Genomic DNA, 23446 nt, shown 5'->3' with positions numbered 1-23446 from the left:
AGACTCAGCACTGCTACCCATAGACTCAGCACTGCTACCCATAGACTCAGCACTGCTACCCATAGACTCAGCACTGCTACCCATAGACTCAGCACTGCCACCCATAGACTCAGCACTGTTACCCATAGACTCAGCACTGCTACCCATAGACTCAGCACTGCTACCCATAGACTCAGCACTGCTACCCATAGACTCAGCACTGCTACCCATAGACTCAGCACTGCTACCCATAGACTCAACACTGCCATAGACTCTGCACTGCTACCCATAGACTCAACACTGCCATAGACTCAGCACCGCTACCCATTGACTCAGCACTGCTACCCATAGACTCAGCACTGCTACCCATAGACTCAGCACTGCTACCCATAGACTCAGCACTGCTACCCATAGACTCAGCACTGCTACCCATAGACTCAGCACTGCTACCCATAGACTCAACACTGCCATAGACTCTGCACTGCTACCCATAGACTCAACACTGCCATAGACTCAGCACCGCTACCCATTGACTCACCACTGCTACCCATAGACTCAACACTGCTACCCATAGACTCAGCACTGCTACCCATAGACTCAGCACTGCTACCCATAGACTCAGCACTGCCATAGACTCAGCACCGCTACCCATAGACTCAGCACTGCTACCCATAGACCCAGCACTGCCATAGACTCAGCACTGCTACCCATAGACTCAACACTGCTACCCATAGACCCAGCACTGCTACCCATAGACTCAGCACTGCTACCCATAGACTCAGCACTGCTACCCATAGACCCAGCACCACTACCCATAGACTCAGCACTGCTACCCATAGACTCAGCACTGCTACCCATAGACCCAGCACTGCCATAGACTCCGCACTGCTACCCATAGACTCAGCACTGCTACCCATAGACCCAGCACTGCCATAGACTCAGCACTGCTACCCATAGACTCAACACTGCTACCCATAGACCCAGCACTGCTACCCATAGACTCAGCACTGCTACCCATAGACTCAGCACTGCTACCCATAGACCCAGAACTGCTACCCATAGACTCAGCACTGCTACCCATAGACCCAGCACTGCCATAGACTCAGCACTGCTACCCATAGACTCAGCACTGCTACCCATAGACCCAGCACTGCCATAGACTCAGCACTGCTACCCATAGACTCAACACTGCTACCCATAGACCCAGCACTGCTACCCATAGACTCAGCACTGCTACCCATAGACTCAACACTGCTACCCATAGACCCAGCACTGCTACCCATAGACTCAGTACTGCCATAGACTCAGCACTGCTACCCATAGACTCAGCACTGCTACCCATAGACTCAGCACTGTCATAGACTCAGCACTGCTACCCATAGACTCAGCACTGCTACCCATAGACTCAGCACTGCTACCCATAGACTCAACACTGCTACCCATAGACTCAGCACTGCTACCCATAGACTCAGCACTGCTACCCATAGACTCAGCACTGCTACCCATAGACTCAGCACTGCTACCCATAGACTCAGCACTGCTACCCATAGACTCAGCAATGCCATAGACTCAGCACTGCTACCCATAGTCTCAGCACTGCTACCCATAGACTCAGCACTGCTACCCATAGACTCAGCACTGCCATAGACTCAGCACTGCCATAGACTCAACCCTGCCATAGACTCAACACTGTTACCCATAGACCCAGCACTGCCACCCATAGACTCAGCACTACCACCCATAGACTCAGCACTGCCATAGACTCAGCACTGCCATAGACTCAGCACTGCCATAGGCTCAGCACTGCTACCCATAGACTCAGCACTGCTACCCATAGACTCAGCACTGCTACCCATAGACTCAGCACTGCTACCTATAGACTCAGAACTGCTACCCATAGACTCAGCATTGCTACCCATAGACTCAGCACTGCTACCCATAGACTCAGCACTGCCACCCATAGACTCAGCACCGCTATCCATAGACTCAACACTGCTACCCATAGACTCAGCACTGCTACCCATAGACTCAGCAATGCTACCCATAGACTCAGCACTGCTACCCATAGACTCAGCACTGCTACCCATAGACTCAGCACTGCCACCCATAGACTCAGCACTGCTACCTGTAGACTCAGCACTGCCACCCATAGAATCAGCACTGCCACCCATAGACTCAGCACTGCTACCCATAGACTCAGCACTGCTACCCATAGACTCAGCACTGCTACCCATAGACTCAACACTGCCATAGACTCTGCACTGCTACCCATAGACTCAACACTGCCATAGACTCAGCACCGCTACCCATAGACTCAGCACTGCCATAGACTCAGCACTGCTACCCATAGACTCAGCACTGCTACCCATAGACTCAGCACTGCTACCCATAGACTCAGCACTGCCACCCATAGACTCAGCACTGTTACCCATAGACTCAGCACTGCTACCCATAGACTCAGCACTGCTACCCATAGACTCAGCACTGCTACCCATAGACTCAGCACTGCTACCCATAGACTCAGCACTGCTACCCATAGACTCAGCACTGCTACCCATAGACTCAACACTGCTACCCATAGACTCACATGGAGACCCCGTAACCCTCCCATAGATGTGGGATCTGCGTCGACCTGGCGATCGACAGTGACGCAGAACCGGCCCCAAGTGACCGACGCTGACCGTGATGGCGGTGGTGGCGGTGGCGCTGATGGCGATGGTGTCGGTGATGGCGATGGTGTCGGTGATGGCGATGGTGTCTCCATGGTTACGGCACAGGTAACCAGCCGCCAGGGCTAACTCCGACCGTCACGACCACCTCCTTGAGGTATTTCTCTGCGTCTCTCTGTGGGTCTTCATGGTGGGTCTCTATGAGTCTAGGTCTCTATGGGTCTCTGTGAGTCTGTAGGTCTCTATGGGTCTCTGTGAGTCTGTAGGTCTCTATGAGTCTCTATGAGTCTGTAGGTCTCTATGGGTCTCTATGAGTCTGTAGGTCTCTATGGGTCTCTATGAGTCTGTAAGTCTCTATGAGTCTGTAGGTCTCTATGGGTCTCTATGAGTCTGTAGGTCTCTATGGGTCTCTATGAGTCTGTAGGTCTCTATGGGTCTCTATGAGTCTGTATGTCTCTATGTGTCTCTGTTAGTCAGTAGGTCTCTATGAGTCTCTGTGAGTCAGTAGGTCTCTATGAGTCTGTGAGTCAGTAGGTCTCTATGGGTCTCTGTGAGTCTGTAGGTATCTATGAGTCTGTAGGTCTCTATGGGTCTCTGTGAGTCAGTAGGTCTCTATGAGTCTCTATGAGTCTGTAGGTCTCTATGGGTCTCTGTGAGTCAGTAGGTCTCTATGAGTCTCTATGAGTCTGTAGGTCTCTATGAATCTCTGTGAGTCAGTAGGTCTCTATGAGTCTCTATGAGTCTGTAGGTCTCTATGGGTATCTATGAGTCTGTATGTCTCTATGTTTCTCTATGTTTCTCTATGGGTCTCTATGGGTCTCTATGGGTCTCTATGTTTCTCTATGAGTCTCTATGGGTCTCTATGTTTCTCTATGGGTCTCTATGTTTCTCTGAGTCTCTATGGGTCTCTATGGGTCTCTATGAGTCTCTATGAGTCTCTATGTTTCTCTATGGGTCTCTATGGGTCTCTATGAGTCTCTATGGGTCTCTATGTTTCTCTATGAGTCTCTATGGGTCTCTATGGGTCTCTGGGTCTCTATGGGTCTCTATGTTTCTCTATGGGTCTCTATGAGTCTCTATGGGTCTCTATGTTTCTCTATGGGTCTCTATGTTTCTCTATGGGTCTCTATGTTTCTCTATGGGTCTCTATGGGTCTCTATGGGTCTCTATGGGTCTCTATGTTTCTCTATGGGTCTCTATGGGTCTCTATGTTTCTCTATGAGTGTCTATGGGTCTCTATGGGTCTCTATGGGTCTCTATGGGTCTCTATGGGTCTCTGTGGGCCTGCGGCTGTGCGGCGGTGAGCCGAGCTCCCCGCTTGCGGGGCCACGCCTCTATGACAGCACGGCCCTCTGTGACCCTCAGGGCGAGGAGCGTCCCCAGGACGTTCCCCTGGCCGAGGACGAGTCCATCCGGGGATGCCGAGCTGCTGCTGTACGCAGGAGGAGTGGGGAGAGTGCCGGGAGAGGCGCAGTCAGGGGTGGTGGTGGCTTGAAGGTAGCGGAGGTGGCGGTGGTGGTGGTGGTGGTGGTGATGGTGGTGGTTGTGGTGGTGGCGGTGGTGGTGGTGGTGGTGGTGGCGGTGGTTGTGGTGGTGGTTGTGTTGGCAGTGGTTGTGGTGGTTGTGGTGGCGGTGGTGGTGGTTGTGGTGGTGGTTGTGTTGGCGGTGGTGGTTGTGTTGGCGGTGGTGGTGGTGGTGGTTGTGGTGGTGGTGGCGGTGGTTGTGGTGGTGGTGGTTGTGTTGGCGGTGGTGGTGGTTGTGGTGGTGGCGGGTGTGGTAGTGGTGATGGTTGTTGTGTTGGCGGTGGTGGTAGTGGTGGTGGTTGTGGTCGTGGTTGTGTTGGCAGTGGTGGTGGTGGCGGTGGTTGTGGTGGCGCTTGTGGCTGTGGTGGTGGTGGTGACAGTGGTGGTGGTTGTGGTGGTTGTGGTAATGGTGGTGGTGACGCTTGTGGTGGTGGTGTTTGCGGTGGTGGTGTTTGTGGTGGTGGTTGTAACGGTGGTGGCGGCTGTGGTGACGGTGGTGGTGACGGTTGTGGTGGTGATTGTGGTGGTGGTTGCAGTGGCAATGGTGGTTGTGACGGGATTGGTGGTTGTGACAGTTGTGGTTGTGACGGTTGTGGTGGTGGTGGTTGTAATGGTGGTGGGTAGTGGTGGTGACAGTGGTGGTGACAGTAGTGGTGATGGTGGTGCTGGTGGTGGTGGTGGAGAAAAACAACCCCCTACTTCCTCATGGTGCCGGACGGGTAACGCTGTCGTGGGCAGTGCTGTGGGGGGAGGGCCAATTCCGAGTGGCCTTTCCCCTCGGCGTCTGTGACCACCACAGGGGCTAAACGGGGGCTCTGGATGGGTACCAGGGGCTGGTAACCCCTCCACCTTCAATTAATTACCACTAAACCACGACTGAAATATCTAACTAATAGGCTTGTGCCAGAGGCTCCGGGGGGGACAGGCGTCTATGACTTCTCCTGACCAAACCCCACTTGGCGGAGCCAGGAAATTGAATCTTTACCCTCGGGGCTCCTCCAGAAACAACGAAAAGCCGCTACGTGTGGCCACGTGGAATGTTCGAACGCTCACTGCGGAGGAGAGGCTGCCACTCCTTTGTCGGGAGCTGGACCGGTACCGCCTGGATCTCGACGGTATTCAGGAGGTCCAGTGGACCGGCTCTGGCTCCTGCCACCGTGAGGGGTGGACAGTCCTCTTCTCGGTGCAGAAGACTGCCCAACAACAGGGAGTGGCTCTTCTTCTGGACAAAAGAATGAAGGGGGCGTCAGAGCATGGCGGTGAGGTGTGGGAAGCTGTAAGCCCCAGGCTATTTTGGGCTCGCCTTCCAATCAACCAGAGGTGTGGAGTGGTGGTCGTGGTTACTTATGCCTCCACCGAAGACGAACATCCGTGGAAGGAAGCAGGCAAAGCTGATGAGTCAGATGCCTTCTATGACCACCTGTCACAGGTGCTAGCTAAAGTGGCCCCTCGGGATAGAGTCATCTTGTTGGGTGACTTCAATGCCAGAGTTGGTCATGATGCTGGCACCTGGTCTGGAGTGATTGGCAGGCATGGGCCAGATCAGCCCAATAACAACGGTAGGAGGCTGCTAGATTTTTGTACAGCCCATGGGCTTGTAATAACCAACACGCTGCTCCGGCATCGGCGCATCCACACAACATCATGGATGCATGCCGGGTCCAAGCAAGAACATCTGCTAGAATACATAATGACGGAACAGCGGATGCGGGCCCATGTCCTTGACACCAGGACCTACCGTGGAGCTGATCTGCCCACTGACCATCAACTTGTCATCTGTAAGATGCGCCTGCCTTTCTTCCACTCCAGTGGTGGGTATACACCCAGGACCCCATTCAAACCCTTAGTGTCATGGTCTCAGCTAGCTGATGAAGTTGCAAGTGAGAATTTAAATATCACTTGCGGCTGGGGTTGACATCGTCGCCCACTCCTCCTGATGTCGAGGGTAAATGGGCGAGGTTTAGGACTGTGACTCATGCAGCTGCAATGTCTGCTTTGGGTACGCGGTCAGGACCTCCCCCGAGACCCTGGCTGACAGAGGTGGTGTTCAGGATGGTTGAGAAAAAGCGACAGGCCCACTCTCATTGGCTACAGCATCCCACGTCGGAGAATGAGGAGGCTTACCGCAGCCTTCGCTCGGAGGTTCGGAGAGCCGTGAGGCGCTGGAAGGATCGGTGGTGGTCGCTGGTTGGTGAGGAGATGGAGTCTGCCTCAATGGCCCATGGTCACAAATCGCTCTTTAATTCCATCAATAAAGTAACCTGCAGCGCCACACCTATTACCATTTAGGGAAAGAACGGTGGTCCAATCTCTGACCCCCAGGAACAGGTTTGCAGATTTGCTGAACATTTATGTGAGGTCCTAGAGGACGGGAAATCCCTCAGCCTGGATAACATCGTGGCACAAAGTGGGGATGACCTTGCGGAGGCTGCGGTGCCTCAAATATTGGAAGAAATCACCCCCTGTGAGTGGCTGGCTGAGGTGCCATCTATTGAGGAAGTACTGATGGCGATCCAGAGTCTGAGACCAGGAAATGTACTGGGCGGAGATGATCTCCCAAGCGAAATGCTGAGGGAGGGTGGCGTTTGTGCACAGACTGCCCTATATGACATCATAACAACAGTCTGGACCACTGGACAGGTTCCGCAGGATTGCAAGGATGCCCTGGTGGTCCCCCCCTTTAAGAAGGGGGACCGCACAGACTGTAACAACTACAGGGGCATCTCACTCCTCAGTGTGCCAGGAAAGGTCCTGGTAAGGATTATTCAACATCGCCTTGCCAGGCACGCTGAGGAGAGGTTTGCGGAGCCCCAATGCGGTTACAGGAAAGGGCGGTCCTGCACAAATGCCATATTTTCTGTCTGTCTGCTACAGCAGAGGTGTAGGGAATTCTGTTCAAGGCCTTTGATACCATCAGTAGGCCTGGGCTCTGGATATTTCATGCTTTCGGAGTCCCTGACCCTCTGCTCACGATCATTAAGGACCTCCATGATGGTGGGCGGGCCCAGATAAAACTACATGACTGGGAGTCGGAGCCATTCCCTGTACACCTTGGGGTGCGACAGGGATGTCCTCTGGATCCCACATTATTTAACATCTATTTCCACCACGTAGTTCGTGAAGCCTTCAATAGCTGTACTGGAGGAATTTCCATTTAGTACAGATACAAAAGGGAGGCTGATCGATGCCCGGGTGCGGTCAAGGGATGGCTCCCTATTGCTCAACCACGTTATGTATGCTGATGATCTGGTAATTGCTGCTCACTCAGAAGAGGAGTTGGAGGCGCTGCTGCTGAACCTGGAGCGTGCCACTAAGAGGTGGGGCCTTACCATCAGCCCCACCAAAACTAAGCACCTGCCTGGGTATTTTGTACCTCCTCCCTTCTCTACGCTTTGCGAAGCATGGACCCCCCTAATGGAACATCTTCGCCGGTTGGAAACATTTGGGCTGGCATTCCTCCGATGCATCCTGGGTGTGACCAGGCTGGATTGTGTGAGGAACTCACAAATCCTTGAAAGATCTGGGCAAGGTCCCATCGGTGAGCTCCTCCGGCAGGCAAGGCTGCGTTGGCTGGGTCATGTAGCCCGCATGCCCAGCCACCGCATGCTGAAACAGCTTTTGTTTGGCCGGATTGAGGGGGCTAAGCGGGCGCGGCACGGGCTAGAGAAGAGATGGAGTGATGTGGTACAGGAGGACGTGGAGCTGAGTGGACTTGCCGATGACCGGTACCAGCGGTGTCAAGATTGGCCTCTGTGGAGGAGGCTCGTGAAGGACGCTGCTACTGTGCAATTGGAGTTAGTGGCGAATGGCGGTTGTTGGTTGTTGGTGGTGACAATTGTGGTGGTGGTGTTGAGTCTATGGGTAGCACCGAGTTGTTATTATCACCCCCCTCACCCCTCACCCCCCTCACCCCCCCTCAGCCCTCGGGCTCCCTGGAGCATCTGCCCCTGGGTCAGGTGGCAAGGCGCGAGGTCGGAGGTCACGGGGTCACGAGGTCGTCGTCGCTACGGCTACGGAGACCTCCACGGCACCCGGCAACCACGGTGAGTTTGGTGACCAGGAGGATGTTGTGTCTGCCCCTCGCCCGGCACGCGGGAGGTCGTGGCTTCGATCCCGGACCCCTGCCGGCCTTCATAGGCGCTGCTGCTGCTGCCGCCGCTGCTGCACTTGACCCTTTCAGCCACCGCTAGAGGCTACCCGGGGCACCTTTGCCTCTTGTGCGCAGGACCCACGCAAGCGAGTGAGCTGGCTTGGCGGACACTCGGTGGAGCGCCAGCCAAGTCCCACCGGCACCACCGGCACCACCGGCGCCACCACCGGCACCACCACCGGAGCTACTTCCACCACCACCACCACCGGAGCTACTTCCACCACCACTACCACCGGAGCTACCACCACCACCACCACCACCGGAGCTACCACCACCACCACCACCGCCACCGGCGCCACCAGAACCTCCTCCCCGCACGCCGTGGAGCTGCCCAAGCGGAGGCCCCCGAGGCCTCCCCAGCGGTCGGCGCCGCCGGCCCGCAGCTCCGGCTGCTGGGACCGCACACCGGAGGCGGAGGCCCCCCCCCGGCACGACCGCGGCGACCGCGGCCGCGGCGGCGGCGGCGGCGGCGGCGCCGTGGCGGTGAGAGCCGGCGGGAGGGAGGAGCGCGGCAGCCCGGACGGCCGCTGCACCCCACCGGCGGCCTCCTCCTCCTCCTCCTCCTCCTCCTCCTCCTCCTCCCGCCGCCTGTCCCCGGGGACCGCCGCGGCCGCCGTTTGTCGGCCGCGGCCGGCGCCCTCCCTCGGCGACGTCGCCCGGCGGCCATCGCCGTCCACGCCGCCGCCGGACGCAGCTCCTCCGGCTCCTCCTCCGGCTCCGGCAGTGGCTCCGGCGGCGAAGGAGCCGGAGGAGGAGCCGGCAGGCGACGTCACCGCCGCCGGCGTGGAGAGCCGCCCGGCGGTGTCCCTGCCGGCGGCCGGGGTAGCGAGCGAGACCCCGGCGGGGTTGGCGTGCGGCCCCCTCCTCCTCCCCCTCCCCCTCCTCCTCCTCCTCCTCCTCCCCCTCCTCGTCCTCGCCGGCGCCGGCGCCGTCTCTCCCGCCGGCGCCCCCCTGGCGCTGCTCTCCTGCGCGGTGGCGCTCTGCCTGCCGGCGCCGACGCCGGCGCCGATGACGCCGACGCCGACGCCGCCGACCCGGAGGGGGACGAGGGGGGCGGCGGTGGCGAGGGCGGCGCTGGCGGCCCAGCTGGTGCTCGCCGGCGCCGCCCTCGCCCTGGCGGCGCTGCGCTGGCCGCTGGGCCTGGCCCCCGCGGAGGCGGCGGCGGCGCTGGGGGCCGGCGCCGCCGCCCTGGCGCTGGCGCTGCTGCCCGCCGCCGCCCTCCGCCTCCTCCTCCTCCTCCTCCTCGTCGTCCGGCGGCGGCGACGAGGAGGAGGAGGAGGAGGGCGGCGGTGGGGTCGGCCGGACGAGGCCCTCGACGACTCGCGATTCGCCGGCGCCGGCGGCCGGCTGCGGCGCCGGGCGGCGCGCGCCTGGCTGGCCGCGTCGTTCGCCCTCCCGCGGCCGCTCTTCGCGCTCTGCCAGCGCCTGGGCCTGGCGAGCGAGGGGAGCCTCTTCCGCCTGTTCCCGCGCGCCGGACGGCGGGCCGGCGGCGGCCGCAGCCGGATCCCCGTGCCGTCCCGGCTGTGCCGGGCCGACGGGGCGGCGGCGACGGGGGCGGGGGGGCCGCCGGCGGCGCTGCGGGCGCTGGTGGCGGCGCTGACGGCGCCGGCGCTGGCGCTGGACGCGGCCGCGGCGTCGCTGGCGCCGAGCCTCGGCGGCTGGAAGTTCGGCGGCGGCGGCGGCGACGCTGAGGCGGTGGAAGCTCCAAGCCGGATACCGAGGTACCGGGGCCGGGCGCCGGGCGGCGGCGGCGGCGGCGGCGCCGGCGGCGACGCCGAGGCGACGGCGACGCCGGGGGCGGTGGGGGCCGAGACGGCGGCGGCAGGAGGAGGAGGGGGAGTGGGCGGCTGGGGTCGCCCCAGGAGGTTGGCGCGGACGCCGGTGGGCACGCCGAGCAGGCCCAGGTTCGGCGCCAGCGCGGTGACGCTGGCGCTGGGGGGGGGCGTGGGGGGAGTGGGCAAGGCCCGGCAGCGGAGGCCTTGGAGGTGAAGGTGGGGGGGGGGGGGGGGGCGGGCGGGGGGGTTCACGATGAGACGTGGCTGAGGCACTTGGGTGGGACTCGGAGACTCATACGGAGACTCACTCAGAGACTCACACAGAGACTTACTCGGAGACTCACTCGGAGACTCACTCGGAGACTCACTCACTCACTCAGACTCACTCAGAGACTCGCACAGAGACTCGCACGGAGACTTACTCAGAGACTCACTCACTCACTCAGACTCGCTCAGAGACTCACTCAGAGACTCACTCAGACTCACTCAGAGACTCACTCAAAGACTCACTCAGACTCACTCAGACTCACTCAGACTCACAGAGAGACTCACTCAAAAACTCACTCGGAGACTCATACAGAGACTCACAGACATTCATACACAGACTTATAGACTCACCACACAGAGACTCACTCAGAGACTCATTCAGAGACTTACTCAGAGACTCACTCAGACTCACTCAGAGACTCACTCAGACTCACTCAGACTCACAGAGAGACTCACTCAGAGACTCACTCAGAGACTCACTCAAAGACTCACTCGGAGACTCATACGGAGACTCACAGAGAGTCTCACTCAGACATTCATACACAGACTTATAGACTCGCCACACAGAGACTCACTCAGAGACTCACTCAATCGGGAGACTCACACAGAGACTTATATACTCGCCACTCAGAGACTTACACAGAGACTCACTCAGAGACTCACTCAGACTCACTCAGAGACTCACTCAGACTCACTCAGAGACTCACTCAGAGACTCACGCAGAGACTCACACAGAGACTCACTCAGAGATTCATACACAGACTTATAGACCCACCACACAGAGACTCACTCAATCGGAGACTCACACAGAGACTTATATACTCGCCACTCAGAGACTCACACAGAGACTCACTCATAGACTCACTCAGAGATTCATACACAGACTTATAGACTCACCACACAGAGACTCACTCAATCGGAGACTCACACAGAGACTTATAGACTCGCCACTCAGAGACTCACTCAGAGACTCACACAGAGACTCACTCAATCGGAGACTCACTCGATCGGAGTCTCAAGTAGAGACTCAAACAGAGACGCATAGACTCGCCACACATCACCATCATCATCACCATCATCGCTACCACTATCATCATTACCACCATCATTACCACCACCATCATCGTCCTTGCAATCATCGTCACCATCACCGTCACCATCATTGTGCCCTGCACCTCCGATTAGCGCGCTTTGGCCTACGTACGGTGCGAAAGAAGTTCAACACAGACTATCGCCATCATCATTGCCATCACAATGACCTCCGCCATCGCCACCGTCACCACCGCCATCGTTAATGTTTGTAATATTATTACCACCGGTTATTGTTATTTTACTCGACGGATGCTGTAACTGCGAATGTTTGTTCAAGTTCTTTATTGTTAACGATCAGCACTAATAAAGCCTTTCTTACTGCGCCCTGTACATCGACGCATCGGTCTGTGTGTGTCTCTGTGTGTCTGTGTGTCTCTGTGTGTCTCGGTGTGTCCGTGTGTCTCTGTGTGTGTCTCTGTGTATCTCTGTGTCGGACGGGCAACTCTGTCGTGGACAGTGCTGTGGGGGGAGGTCCAATTTTGATTGGCTCCTCCCCTCATGGCATATGTGTCCACCACAGGGGCTAAACGGGGGCTCTGGACGGGTGCGAGGGGCTGGTAACCCCTCCACCTTCAATTAATTACCACTAAACCAGGAATTAAGTATATAACTAATAAGCTTGTGCCGGAGGCCCCGGGAGGCCAGGCGTCTATGACGTCTCCTGGCCAAACCCCAATTGGCGGAGCCAGGAGATTGAATCTCTACCCTCGGGGCTCCTCCAGAAACAACGAAAAACCACTACGGGTGGCCACGTGGAATGTTCGAACGCTCACTGCGGAGGAGAGGCTGCCACTCCTCTGTCGGGAGCTGGACCGGTACCGCCTGGATCTATGTGGCATTCAGGAGGTCCGGTGGACCGGCTCTGGCTCCTGCCACCATGAGGGGTGGACAGTCCTCTACTCGGGGCAGCAGACTGCCAAACAACAGGGTGTGGCTCTTCTTTTGAACAAAAGAATGAAGAGGGCGTGGGAGCGTGGCGGTGAGATGTGGGAAGCTGTAAGCCCCAGGCAACTTTGGGCTCGCCTTCCCATCAATCGGAGGCGAGGATTGGTGGTCGTGGTTACTTATACCCCCAACGAAGACGAACATCCATGGAGGGATGCAGGCAAAGCTGATGAGTCAGATGCCTTCTATGACCTCCTGTCACAGGTGCTGGCTAAAGTGGCCCCTCGGGATAGAGTCATCTTGTTGGGTGACTTCAATGCCCGAGTTGATCATGATGCTGGCACCTGGCCTGAAGTGATTGGAGGGCATGGGCCGGATCAGCTTAATAACAACGGTAGGAGGCTGGTAGATTTTTGTGCAGCCCATGGACTTGTAATTACCAACACGCTGTTCCGGCATCGGCGCATCCACACAACATCATGGATGCATGCCGGGTCCAAGCACGAACGTCTGCTGGACTACATAGTGACGGACCAGCGGATACGAGCCCATGTCCTTGACACCAGGACCTACCGTGGAGCTGATCTGCCCTCTGACCATCGACTTGTCATCTGTAAGATGCGCCGCCCATTCTTCCGCTCCGGTGGTGGGTGTACACCCAGGACCCCATTCCAACCAAAAGTGGCCTGGTCTCGGTTATCTGATGAAAGTTGCAAGCGAGAATTTCATCATCGCCTGCGGCTGGGGTTGGCATCGTCCCCTACTCTTCCTGATGTCGAGGGTAAATGGGCGAGGTTTAGAACTGTGACTCATGCAGCTGCAATGTCTGCTTTGGGTACGCGGTAAGGACCTCCCCCGAGACACTGGCTGACAGAGGAGGTGTTCAGGATGGTTGAGAAAAAGCGACAGGCCCACTGTCGTCGGCTACAGAATCCCACGTCAGAGAATGAGGAGGCTTACCGCAACCTTCGCTCGGAGGTTCGGAGAGCCGTGAGGCGCTGCAAGGATGGGTGGTGGTCGCGGGTTGCTGAGGAGATGGAGTCTGCCTCAGTGGCCCGCGATCACAAATCTCTATTTAACTCCATCAAAAAAGTAACCTGCAGCACCACACCTATTACCATCATTAGGGGAAAAAACGGTGATCCAATCTCCGACCCCCAGGAACAGGTTTGCAGATTTGCTGAGCATTTCTGTGAGGTCCTGGGGGAAGGAAAATCCCTCAGCCAGGAAAACATCGTGGCACAAAGTGAGGATGACCCTGCTGAGGCTGCGGTGCCTCATATTGGAAGAAGTCACCCCCTGTGAGTGGCTGGCTGAGGTGCCATCTGTTGAGGAAGTACTGAAGGCGATCCGGAGTCTGAGACCAGGAAAGGCAGCGGGCAGAGATGATCTCCCAAACGAAATGTTGAGGGAGGGTGGCGTTTGTGCACAGACTGCCCTATATGACATCATAACAACTGTCTGGACTGCTGGACGGGTTCCGCAGGATTGGAAGGATGCCCTGGTGTTGCCCCTTTTTAAGAAGGGGGACCGCACAGACTGTAACAACTACAGGGGCATCTCACTCCTCAGTGTGCCGGGAAATGTCCTGGCAAGGATTATTCAACATCGCCTTGCCAGGCACGCTGAGGAGAGGCTTGCAGAGCCCCAATGTGGTTGCAGGAAAGGGCGGTCCTGCACAGATGCCATATTTTCTGTCCGTCTGCTACAGCAGAGGTATAGGGAATTCCAACAAGACCTACATCTCTGCTTTATTGACCTGGTCAAGGCCTATGATACCATCAGTAGGCCTGGGCTCTGGGTTGTTCTTCGTGCTTTTGGAGTACCTGACCCTCTGCTCAAGATCATTAAGGACCTTCATGATGGTGAGCGGGCCCGGGTAAAACAACGTGGCCGGGAGTCAGATCCATTCCCTGTACACCTTGGGGTGTGACAGGGATGTCCTCTGGCTCCCATATTATTTAACATCTATTTTGAACACGTAGTTCGTGAAGCCTTCAATAGCTGTACCGGGGGAATCTCCATATGGTACAGATATAATGGGGGGCTTATCGATGCCGGGGTGCGGTCAAGGGATGGCTCCCTATTGCTCAACCACGTTATGTATGCTGATGATTTGGTAATAGCTGCTCATTCAGAGGAGGAGTTGGAGACGCTGCTGCTGAGACTGGAGCGTGCCACTAAGAGGTGGGGCCTTACCATCAGCCCCACCAAAACTAAGCACCTGCCTGGGTATTTTGTACCATCGGACACTGTGTATCTCTGTGTGTTTCTGTGTCTGTCTCTGTGAGTCCGTATCTTTGTGTCTCTGTTTATCTCTGTGTATCTGTGTGTCTGTGTGTCTCTGTGTGTCTGTGTATCTCTGTGTCTCTGTGTGTCTGTGTATCTGTGTATCTCTGTGTGTCTCTGAGTGTCTGTGTGTCTCTGGGCAACTCTGTCGTGGACAGTGCTGTGGGGGGAGGGCCAATTCCGATTGGTTCCTCCCCTCATGGCATCTGTGACCACCACAGGGGCTAAACGGGGGCTCTGGACGGGTGTGAGGGGCTGGTAACCCCTCCACCTTCAAAAAATTACCACGAAACTACGACTTAAACTTAAAAATTTAACAAATAAGCTTGTGCCGGAGGCCCCGGGGGGCCAGGCGTCTATGACGTCTCCTGGCCAAACCCCAATTGGCGGAGCCAGGAGATTGAATATCTACCCTCGGGGCTCCTCCAGAAACAACGAAAAACCACTACGGGTGGTCACCTGGAATGTTCGAACGCTCACTGCGGAGGAGAGGCTGCCACTCCTCTGTCGGGAGCTGGACCGGTACCACTGGATCTGTGTGGCATTCAGGAGGTCCGGTGGACCAGCTCTGGCTCTTGCCACCATGAGGGGTGGACAGTCCTCTACTCGGGACAGCAGACTGCCAAACAACAGGGTGTGGCTCTTCTTTTGAACAAAAGAATGAAGGGGGCGTGGGAGCGTGGCGATGAGGTGTGGGAAGCTGTAAGTCCCAGGCTACGTTGGGCTCGCTTTCCCATCAACCGGAGGCGAGGAATGGTGGTCGTGGTTACTTATACCCCCACCGAAGATGAACATCCGTGGAGGGATGCAGGCAAAGCCGATGAGTCAGATGCCTTCTATGACCTCCTGTCACAGGTGCTGGCTAAAGTGGCCCCTCGGGATAGAGTCATCATGTTGGGTGACTTCAATGCCCGAGTTGGTCATGATACTGGCACCTGGTCTGGAGTGATTGGAGGGCATGGGCCAGATCAGCTCAATAACAACGGTAGGAGGCTGCTAGATTTTTGTGCAGCCCATGGGCTTGTAATTACCAACACGCTGTTCCGGCATCGGCGCATCCACACAACATCATGGATGCATGCCGGGTCCAAGCAAGAACATCTGCTGGACTACATAGTGATGGACCAGCGGATGCGAGCCCATGTCCTTGACACCAGGACCTACCGTGGAGCTGATCTGCCCTCTGACCATCGACTAGTCATCTGTAAGATGCGCCTGCCATTCTTCCACTCCGGTGGTGGGTGTACACCCAGGACCCCATTCCAACCTAAAGTGGCCTGGTCTCAGTTATCTGATGAAAGTTGCAAGCGAGAATTTCATCATCGCTTGCGGCTGGGATTGACTCCTCCTGATGTCGAGGGTAAATGGGCAAGGTTTAGGACTGTGACTCATGCAGCTGCAATGGCTGCTTTGGGTACGCGGTCCAGACCTCCCCAGAGACCCTGGCTGACAGAGGAGGTGTTCAGGATGGTTGAGAAAAAGCGACAGGCCCACTGTCATCGGCTACAGAATCCCACATCAGAGAATGAGGAGGCTTACCGCAGCCTTCAATCGAAGGTTCGGAGAGCCGTGAGGCGCCTCAAGGATGGGTGGTGGTCGCGGGTTGCTGAGGAGATGGAGTCTGCCTCAGTGGCCCGTGATCACAAATCTCTATTTAACTCCATCAAAAAAGTAATCTGCAGCGCCACACCTATTACCATCATTAGGGGAAAACACGGTGACCCAATCTCCGACCCCCAGGAACAGGTTTGCAGATTTGCTGAGCATTTCTGTGAGGTCCTGGGGGAAGGAAATTCCCTCAGCCAGGAAAACATCGTGGCACAAAGTGAAGATGACCCTGCTGAGGCTGCGGTGCCTCATATTGGAAGAAGTCACCCCCTGTGAGTGGCTGGCTGAGGTGCCATCTGTTGAGGAAGTACTGAAGGCGATCCAGAGTCTGAGACCAGGAAAGGCAGCGGGCAGAGATGATCTCCCAAGCGAAATGTTGAGGGAGGGTGGCGTTTGTGCACAGACTGCCCTATATGACATCATAACAACAGTCTGGACCGCTGGATGGGTTCCGCAGGATTGGAAGGATGCCCTGGTGGTCCCCCTTTTTAAGAAAGAGGACCGCACAGACTGTAACAACTACAGGGGCATCTCACTCCTCAGTGTGCCGGGAAAGGTCCTGGCAAGGATTATTCAACATCGCCTTGCCAGGCACGCTGAGGAGAGGCTTGCGGAGCCCCAATGGGGTTTCAGGAAAGGGCGGTCCTGCACAGATGCCATATTTTCTGTCCGCCTGCTACAGCAGAGGTGTAAGGAATTCCAACAAGACCTACATCTCTGTTTTATTGACCTGGTCAAAGCCTATGATACCATCAGTAGGCCTGGGCTCTGGGTTGTTCTTCGTGCTTTCGGAGTACCTGACCCTCTGCTCACGATCATTAAGGACCTTCATGATGGTGAGCGGGCCCGGGTAAAACTACGTGGCCGGGAGTCAGAGCCATTCCCTGTTAACCTTGGGGTGCGACAGGGATGTCCTCTGGCTCCCACATTATTTAACATCTATTTTGAACACGTAGTTCATGAAGCCTTCAATAGCTGTATCGGGGGAATCTCCATATGGTACAGATATAATGGGGGGCTGATCGACGCCCGGGTGTGGTCAAGGGATGGCTCCCTATTGCTCAACCACTTTATGTATGCTGATGATTTGGTAATAGCTGCTCATTCAGAGGAGGAGTTGGAGACGCTGCTGCTGAGACTGGAGCATGCCACTAAGAGGTGGGGCCTTACCATCAGCCCCACCAAAACTAAGCATCTGCCTGGGTATTTTGTACCATCGGACACTCCACCCCCACAACTCCCAATCGGTGATGGGGCAGTTGTGGAGAGAGTGGAGAGTTTCCCATACCTGGGCAGTGTGCTTATGACCGGCTCCAGTTTAACAGCAGAGGTCTCACTCCGAATCAGTCGAGTGGCAATATCTTTTCATCGGTTGCGTAACGCCGTGTGGAAGCTACCTGGTCTATCGCTCCGCACTAAGCTTCAGGTCTTCTCGGCCACGGTCATTCCCTCCCTTCTCTACGCTTGTGAAACGTGGACCCCCCTAATGGAACATCTTCGCCGGTTAGAAACATTTAGGCTGGCCTGCCTACGATCCATCCTGGGTCTAACCAGACTGGATTGTGTGAGGAGCTCACAAATCCTTGAAAGATCTGGGCAAGGTCCCATCGGTGAGCTCCGGTGGGGAAGGCTGCGATGGCTGGGTCATGTAGCCTGCATGCCCAGCCACCCCATGCCGAAACAGCTTTTGTTCGGCCGGATTGAGGGGGCTAGGCGGGCGCGGCACGGGCTAGAGAAGAGATGGAGTGATGTGGTACAGGAGGACGTGGAGCTGAGTGGACTTGCCAATGACTGGTACCAGCGGTGTCAAGATCGGCCTCTGTGGAGGAGGCTCGTGAAGGACGCTACTGGGCAGTTGGAGGTAGTCGCCCTCCAACAACATCGGAGGGCGGAGGAGCGACGCTCAGAACAACGAGCGGAGCGCCAGGTGGCTAAAGCACAGCAGGTTGGCACAGTAGGGGGCACAGGTGGTGCATCAGCCACTCATCTCAGTCAGTCGACCCGTGGCACCTGGGTCTGCCCCGTGACCTCCTGCCAGCGGGCGTTCGACACTTCACGTGGCCTCAGGGTGCACATAGCCTGGCACAAGCGTCGTGGTGATGTCACCGCCACTTAGTGGCGAATGGCGATTGTTGTTGTGTGTGTCTGTGTGTCTGTGTGTGTCTGTGTGTATTTGTGTGTCTCTGTGTGTCTCTGTGTGTCTGTGTATCTCTGTGTATGTGGACCCCCCTAATGGAACATCTTCGCCGGTTAGAAACATTTAGGCTGGCCTGCCTACGATCCATCCTGGGTTTAACCAGACTGGATTGTGTGAGGAGCTCACAAATCCTTGAAAGATCTGGGCAGGGTCCCATCGGTGAGCTCCTCCGGCAGGCAAGGCTGCGATGGCTGGGTCATGTAGCCCGCATGCCCAGCCACCGCATGCCGAAACAGCTTTTGTTTGGCCGGATTGAGGGGGCTAAGCAGGCGCGGCACGGGCTAGAGAAGAGATGGAGTGATGTGGTACAGGAGGATGTGGAGCTGAGTGGACTTGCCGATGACTGGTACCAGCGGTGTCAAGATCGGCCTCTGTGGAGGAGGCTCGTGAAGGATGCTACTGGGCAGTTGGAGGCAGTCGCCCTCCAACAACAACGGAGGGCGGAGGAGCGACGCTCACAACAGCGAGCGGAGCGCCGGGTGGCTAAAGCACAGCAGGTTGGCACAGTAGGGGGCACAGGTGGTGCATCAGCCAGTCATCTCAGTCAGTCGACCCGTGGCACCTGGGTCTGCCCCGTGACCTCCTGCCAGCGGGCGTTCGACACTTCACGTGGCCTCAGGGTGCACATAGCCTGGCACAAGCGTCGTGGTGACGTCACCGCCACTTAGTGGCGAATGGCGGTTGTTGTTGTTGTTGATGTGTGTCTGTGTGTGTCTGTGTGTGTGTCTTTGTATCTCTGTGTGTCTGTGTCTCTGTGTGTCTGTGTCTCTGTGTGTGTCTGTGTGTCTGTATCTCTGTGTGTCTGTGTGCCTCTGTGTGTCTGTGTGTCTCTGTGAGTCTGTGTATCTTTGTGTCTCTGTGTATCTGTGTATATCTGTGTGTCTGTGTGTGTCTCTGTGTGTCTGTGTGTCTCTGTGTGTCTGTGTGTCTCTGGGCAGCTCTGTCGTGGACAGTGCTCTGGGGGGAGGGCCAATTCTGATTGGTTCCTCCCCTCATGGCGTCTGTGACCACCACAGGGGCTAAACGGGGGCTCTGGACGGGTGCGAGGGGCTGGTAACCTCTCCACCTTCAAAAAATTACCACGAAACTATGACTTAAATATGTAACAAATAAGCTTGTGCCGAAGGCCCCGGGGGGACAGGCGTCTATGACGTCTCCTGGCCAAACCCCAATCCAGGAGATTGAATCTCAACCCTCGGGGCTCCTCCAGAAACAACGAAAAGCCACTTCGTTTGGCCATGTGGAATGTTCGAACGCTCACTGCGGAGGAGAGGCTGCCACTCCTTTGTCGGGAGCTGGACCGGTACCGCCTGGATCTCTGTGGCATTCATGAGGTCCGGTGGACCGGTTCTGGCTCCTGCCACCATGAGGGGTGGACAGTTCTCTACTCAGGGCAGGAGACTGCCAAACAACAGGGTGTGGCTCTTCTTTTGAACAAAAGAATGAAGGGGGCGTGGGAGCGTGGCGGTGAGATGTGGGAAGCTGTAAGCCCCAGGCTACTTTGGGCTCGCCTTCTCATCAATCGGAGGCGAGGATTGGTGGTCGTGGTTACTTATACCCCCAACGAAGAGGAACATCCGTGGAGGGATGCAGGCAAATCCGATGAGTCAGATGCCTTCTATGACCTGTCACGTGCTGGCTAAAGTGGCCCCTCGGGATAGAGTCATCATGTTGGGTGGCTTCAATGCCCGAGTTGGTCATGATGCTGGCACCTGGCCTGGAGTGATTGGAGGGCATGGGCCGGATCAGCTTAATAACAACGGTAAGAGGCTGCTAGATTTGTGTGCAGCCCATGGACTTGTAATTACCAACACGCTGTTCCGGCATCGGCGCATCCACACAACATCATGGATGCATTCCGGGTCCAAGCACGAACGTCTGCTGGACTACATAGTGACGGACCAGCGGATGCGAGCCCATGTCCTTGACACCGGGACCTACCGTGGAGCTGATCTGCCCTCTGACCATCGACTTGTCATCTGTAAGATGCGCCGCCCATTCTTCCGCTCCGGTGGTGGGTGTACACCCACGACCCCATTCCAACCAAAAGTGGCCTGGTCTCGGTTGTCTGATGAAAGTTGCAAGCGAGAATTTCATCATCGCCTGCGGCTGGGGTTGGCATCGTACCCTACTCCTGATGTCGAGGGTAAATGGGCGAGGTTTAGAACTGTGACTCATGCGGCTGCAATATCTGCTTTGGGTACGCGGTCAGGACCTCTCCAAAGACCTTGGCTGACAGAGGAGGTGTTCAGGATGGTTGAGAAAAAGCGACAGGCCCACTGTCATCAGCTACAGAATCCCACATCAGAGAATGAGGAGGCTTACTGCAACCTTCGCTTGGAGGTTCGGAGAGCCGTGAGGCGCTGCAAGGATGGGTGGTGGTCGCGGGTTTCTGAGGAGATGGAGTCTGCCTCAGTGGCCCGCGATCACAAATCTCTATTTAACTCCATCAAAAAGTAACCTGCAGTGCCACACCTATTACCATCATTAGGGGAAAAAACGGTGATCCAATCTCCGACCCCCAGGAACAGGTTTGCAGATTTGCTGAGCATTTCTGTGAGGTCCTGGGGGAGGGAAAATCTCTCAGCCAGGAAAACATCGTGGCACAAAGTGAGGATGACCCTGCTGAGGCTGCGGTGCCTTAAATATTGGAAGAAGTCACCCTCTGTGAGTGGCTGGCTGAAGTGCCATCTGTTGAGGAAGTACTGAGGGCGATCCGGAGTCTGAGACCAGGAAAGGCAGCGGGCAGAGATGATCTCCCAAGCGAAATGCTGAGGGAGGGTGGAGTTTGTGCACAGACTGCCCTATATGACATCATAACAACAGTCTGGACCACTGGACGGGTTCCGCAGGATTGGAAGGATGCCATGGTGGTACCCTCTTTAAGAAGGGGGACCGCACAGACTGTAACAACTACAGGGGCATCTCACTCCTCAGTGTGCCGGGAAAGGTCCTAGCAAAGATTATTCAACATCGCCTTGCCAGGCACGCTGAGGAGAGGCTTGCGGAGCCCCAATGCGGTTTCAGGAAAGGGCAGTCCTGCACAGATGCCATATTTTCTGTCCGTCTGCTACAGCAGAGGTGTAGGGAATTCCAGCAAGACCTACATCTCTGCTTTATTGACCTGGTCAAGGCCTATGATACCATCAATAGGCCTGGGCTCTGGGTTGTTCTTCGTGCTTTTGGAGTACCTGACCCTCTGCTCACGATCATTAAGGACCTTTATGATGGTGAGCGGGCCCGGGTAAAACTACGTGGCCGGGAGTCCGAGCCTTTCCCTGTACACCTTGGGGTGCGACAGGGATGTCCTCTGGCTCTCACATTATTTAACATCTATTTCGACCACGTAGTTCGTGAAGCCTTCAATAGCTGTACCGTGGGAATCTCCATATAGTACAGATATAATGGGAGGCTGATCGATGCACGGGTGCGGTCAAGGGATGGCTCCCTATTGCTCAACCACGTTATGTATGCTGATGATTTGGTAATAGCTGCTCATTCAGAGGAGGAGTTGGAGACGCTGCTGCTGAGACTGGAGCGTGCCATTAAGAGATGGGGCCTTACCATCAGCCCCACCAAAACTAAGCACCTGCCTGGGTATTTTGTACCATCGGACACTCCACCCCCACAACTCCCAATCGGTGATGGGGCAGTTGTTGAGAGAGTGGAGAGTTACCCATACCTGGGAAGTGTGCTTATGACCGGCTCCAGTTTAACAGCAGAGGTCTCACTCCAAATCAGTCGAGCGGCAATATCTTTTCATCGGTTGCGTAACGCTGTGTGGAAGCTACCTGGTCTGTCGCTCCGCACTAAGCTTCAGGTCTTCTCGGCCACGGTCATTCCCTCCCTTCTCTACGCTTGCGAAACGTGGACCCCCCTAATGGAACATCTTCGCCGGTTAGAAACATTTAGGCTGGCCTGCCTACGATCCATCCTGGGTTTAACCAGACTGGATTGTGTGAGGAGCTCACAAATCCTTGAAAGATCTGGGCACGGTCCCATCGGTGAGCTCCTCCAGTGGGGAAGGCTGCGATGGCTGGGTCATGTAGCCTGCATGCCCAGCCACTGCATGCCGAAACAGCTTTTGTTCGGCCAGATTGAGGGGGCTAGGCGGGCGCGGCACGGGCTAGAGAAGAGATGGAGTGATGTGGTACAGGAGGACGTGGAGCTGAGTGGACTTGCTGATGACTGGTACCAGCGGTGTCAACATCGGCCTCTGTGGAGGAGGCTCGTGAAGGATGCTACTGGGCAGTTGGAGGCAGTCGCCCTCCAACAACAACGGAGGGCGGAGGAGCGACGCTCACAACAGCGAGCGGAGCGCCGGGTGGCTAAAGCACAGCAGGTTGGCACAGTAGGGGGCACAGGTGGTGCATCAGCCAGTCATCTCAGTCAGTCGACCCGTGGCACCTGGGTCTGCCCCATGATCTCCTGCCAGCGGGCGTTCGACACTTCACGTGGCCTCAGGGTGTACATAGCCTGGCACAAGTGTCGTGGTGACGTCACCGCCACATAGTGGCGAATGGCGGTTGTGTGTTTCTATGCGTCTGTGTGTATTTGTGTGTCTCTGTGTGTCTGTGTATCTCTGTGTATCTGTGTGTCTGTGTATCTCTGTGTATCTGTGTGTCTGTGTGTCTGTGTCTCTGTGTGTGTCTGTGTGTCTGTGTATCTCTGTGTGTCTGTGTGTCTCTGTGTGTCTGTGTGTCTCTGTGTATCTGTGTGTCTGTGTGTGTCTGTATGTGTCTCTGTGTATGTGTGTCTGTGTATCTCTGTGTCTGTGTGTATCTGTGTGTCTCTATGTATATCTGTGTGTCTGTGTATCTCTGTGTGTCTCTGTGTTTGTGTGTCTGTGTCTCTGTGTGTGTGTCTGTATGTGTCTCTGTGTGTGTCTGTATGTGTCTCTGTGTATGTGTGTCTGTGTATCTCTGTGTATGTGTGTATCTGCGTGTCTCTATGTATCTCTGTGTGTCTGTGTATCTGTATCTCTGTGTCTCTGTGTATCTCTGTGTCTGTGT

General features: G+C 56.2%; 1 protein-coding gene across 1 annotated transcript in view; it reads left to right on the top strand.

Moving 5' to 3' along the window:
- LOC116958402 (uncharacterized) overlaps positions 1–10310 on the top strand; it is a 75097-nt gene extending 64787 nt beyond the window's left edge. The window contains exons 13-16 of the mRNA XM_076056749.1: positions 2593–2756; positions 4014–4145; positions 8092–8214; positions 8397–10310. Of these exons, the coding sequence (XP_075912864.1) occupies positions 2593–2756; positions 4014–4145; positions 8092–8214; positions 8397–10310 (2333 nt within the window). The remainder of the gene's footprint in view (positions 1–2592; positions 2757–4013; positions 4146–8091; positions 8215–8396) is intronic.
- The last annotated feature ends 13136 nt before the right edge of the window (positions 10311–23446 follow it).

Source organism: Petromyzon marinus, chromosome 77 (assembly GCF_048934315.1).
Source record: "Petromyzon marinus isolate PM22_M1 ecotype Great Lakes invasive population chromosome 77, UKy_Petmar_22M1.pri1.0, whole genome shotgun sequence".
Taxonomy (NCBI): domain Eukaryota; kingdom Metazoa; phylum Chordata; class Hyperoartia; order Petromyzontiformes; family Petromyzontidae; genus Petromyzon; species Petromyzon marinus.
Note: the sequence above shows the minus strand (reverse complement) of the source record. Positions and strands in the feature narration are given on the sequence as shown.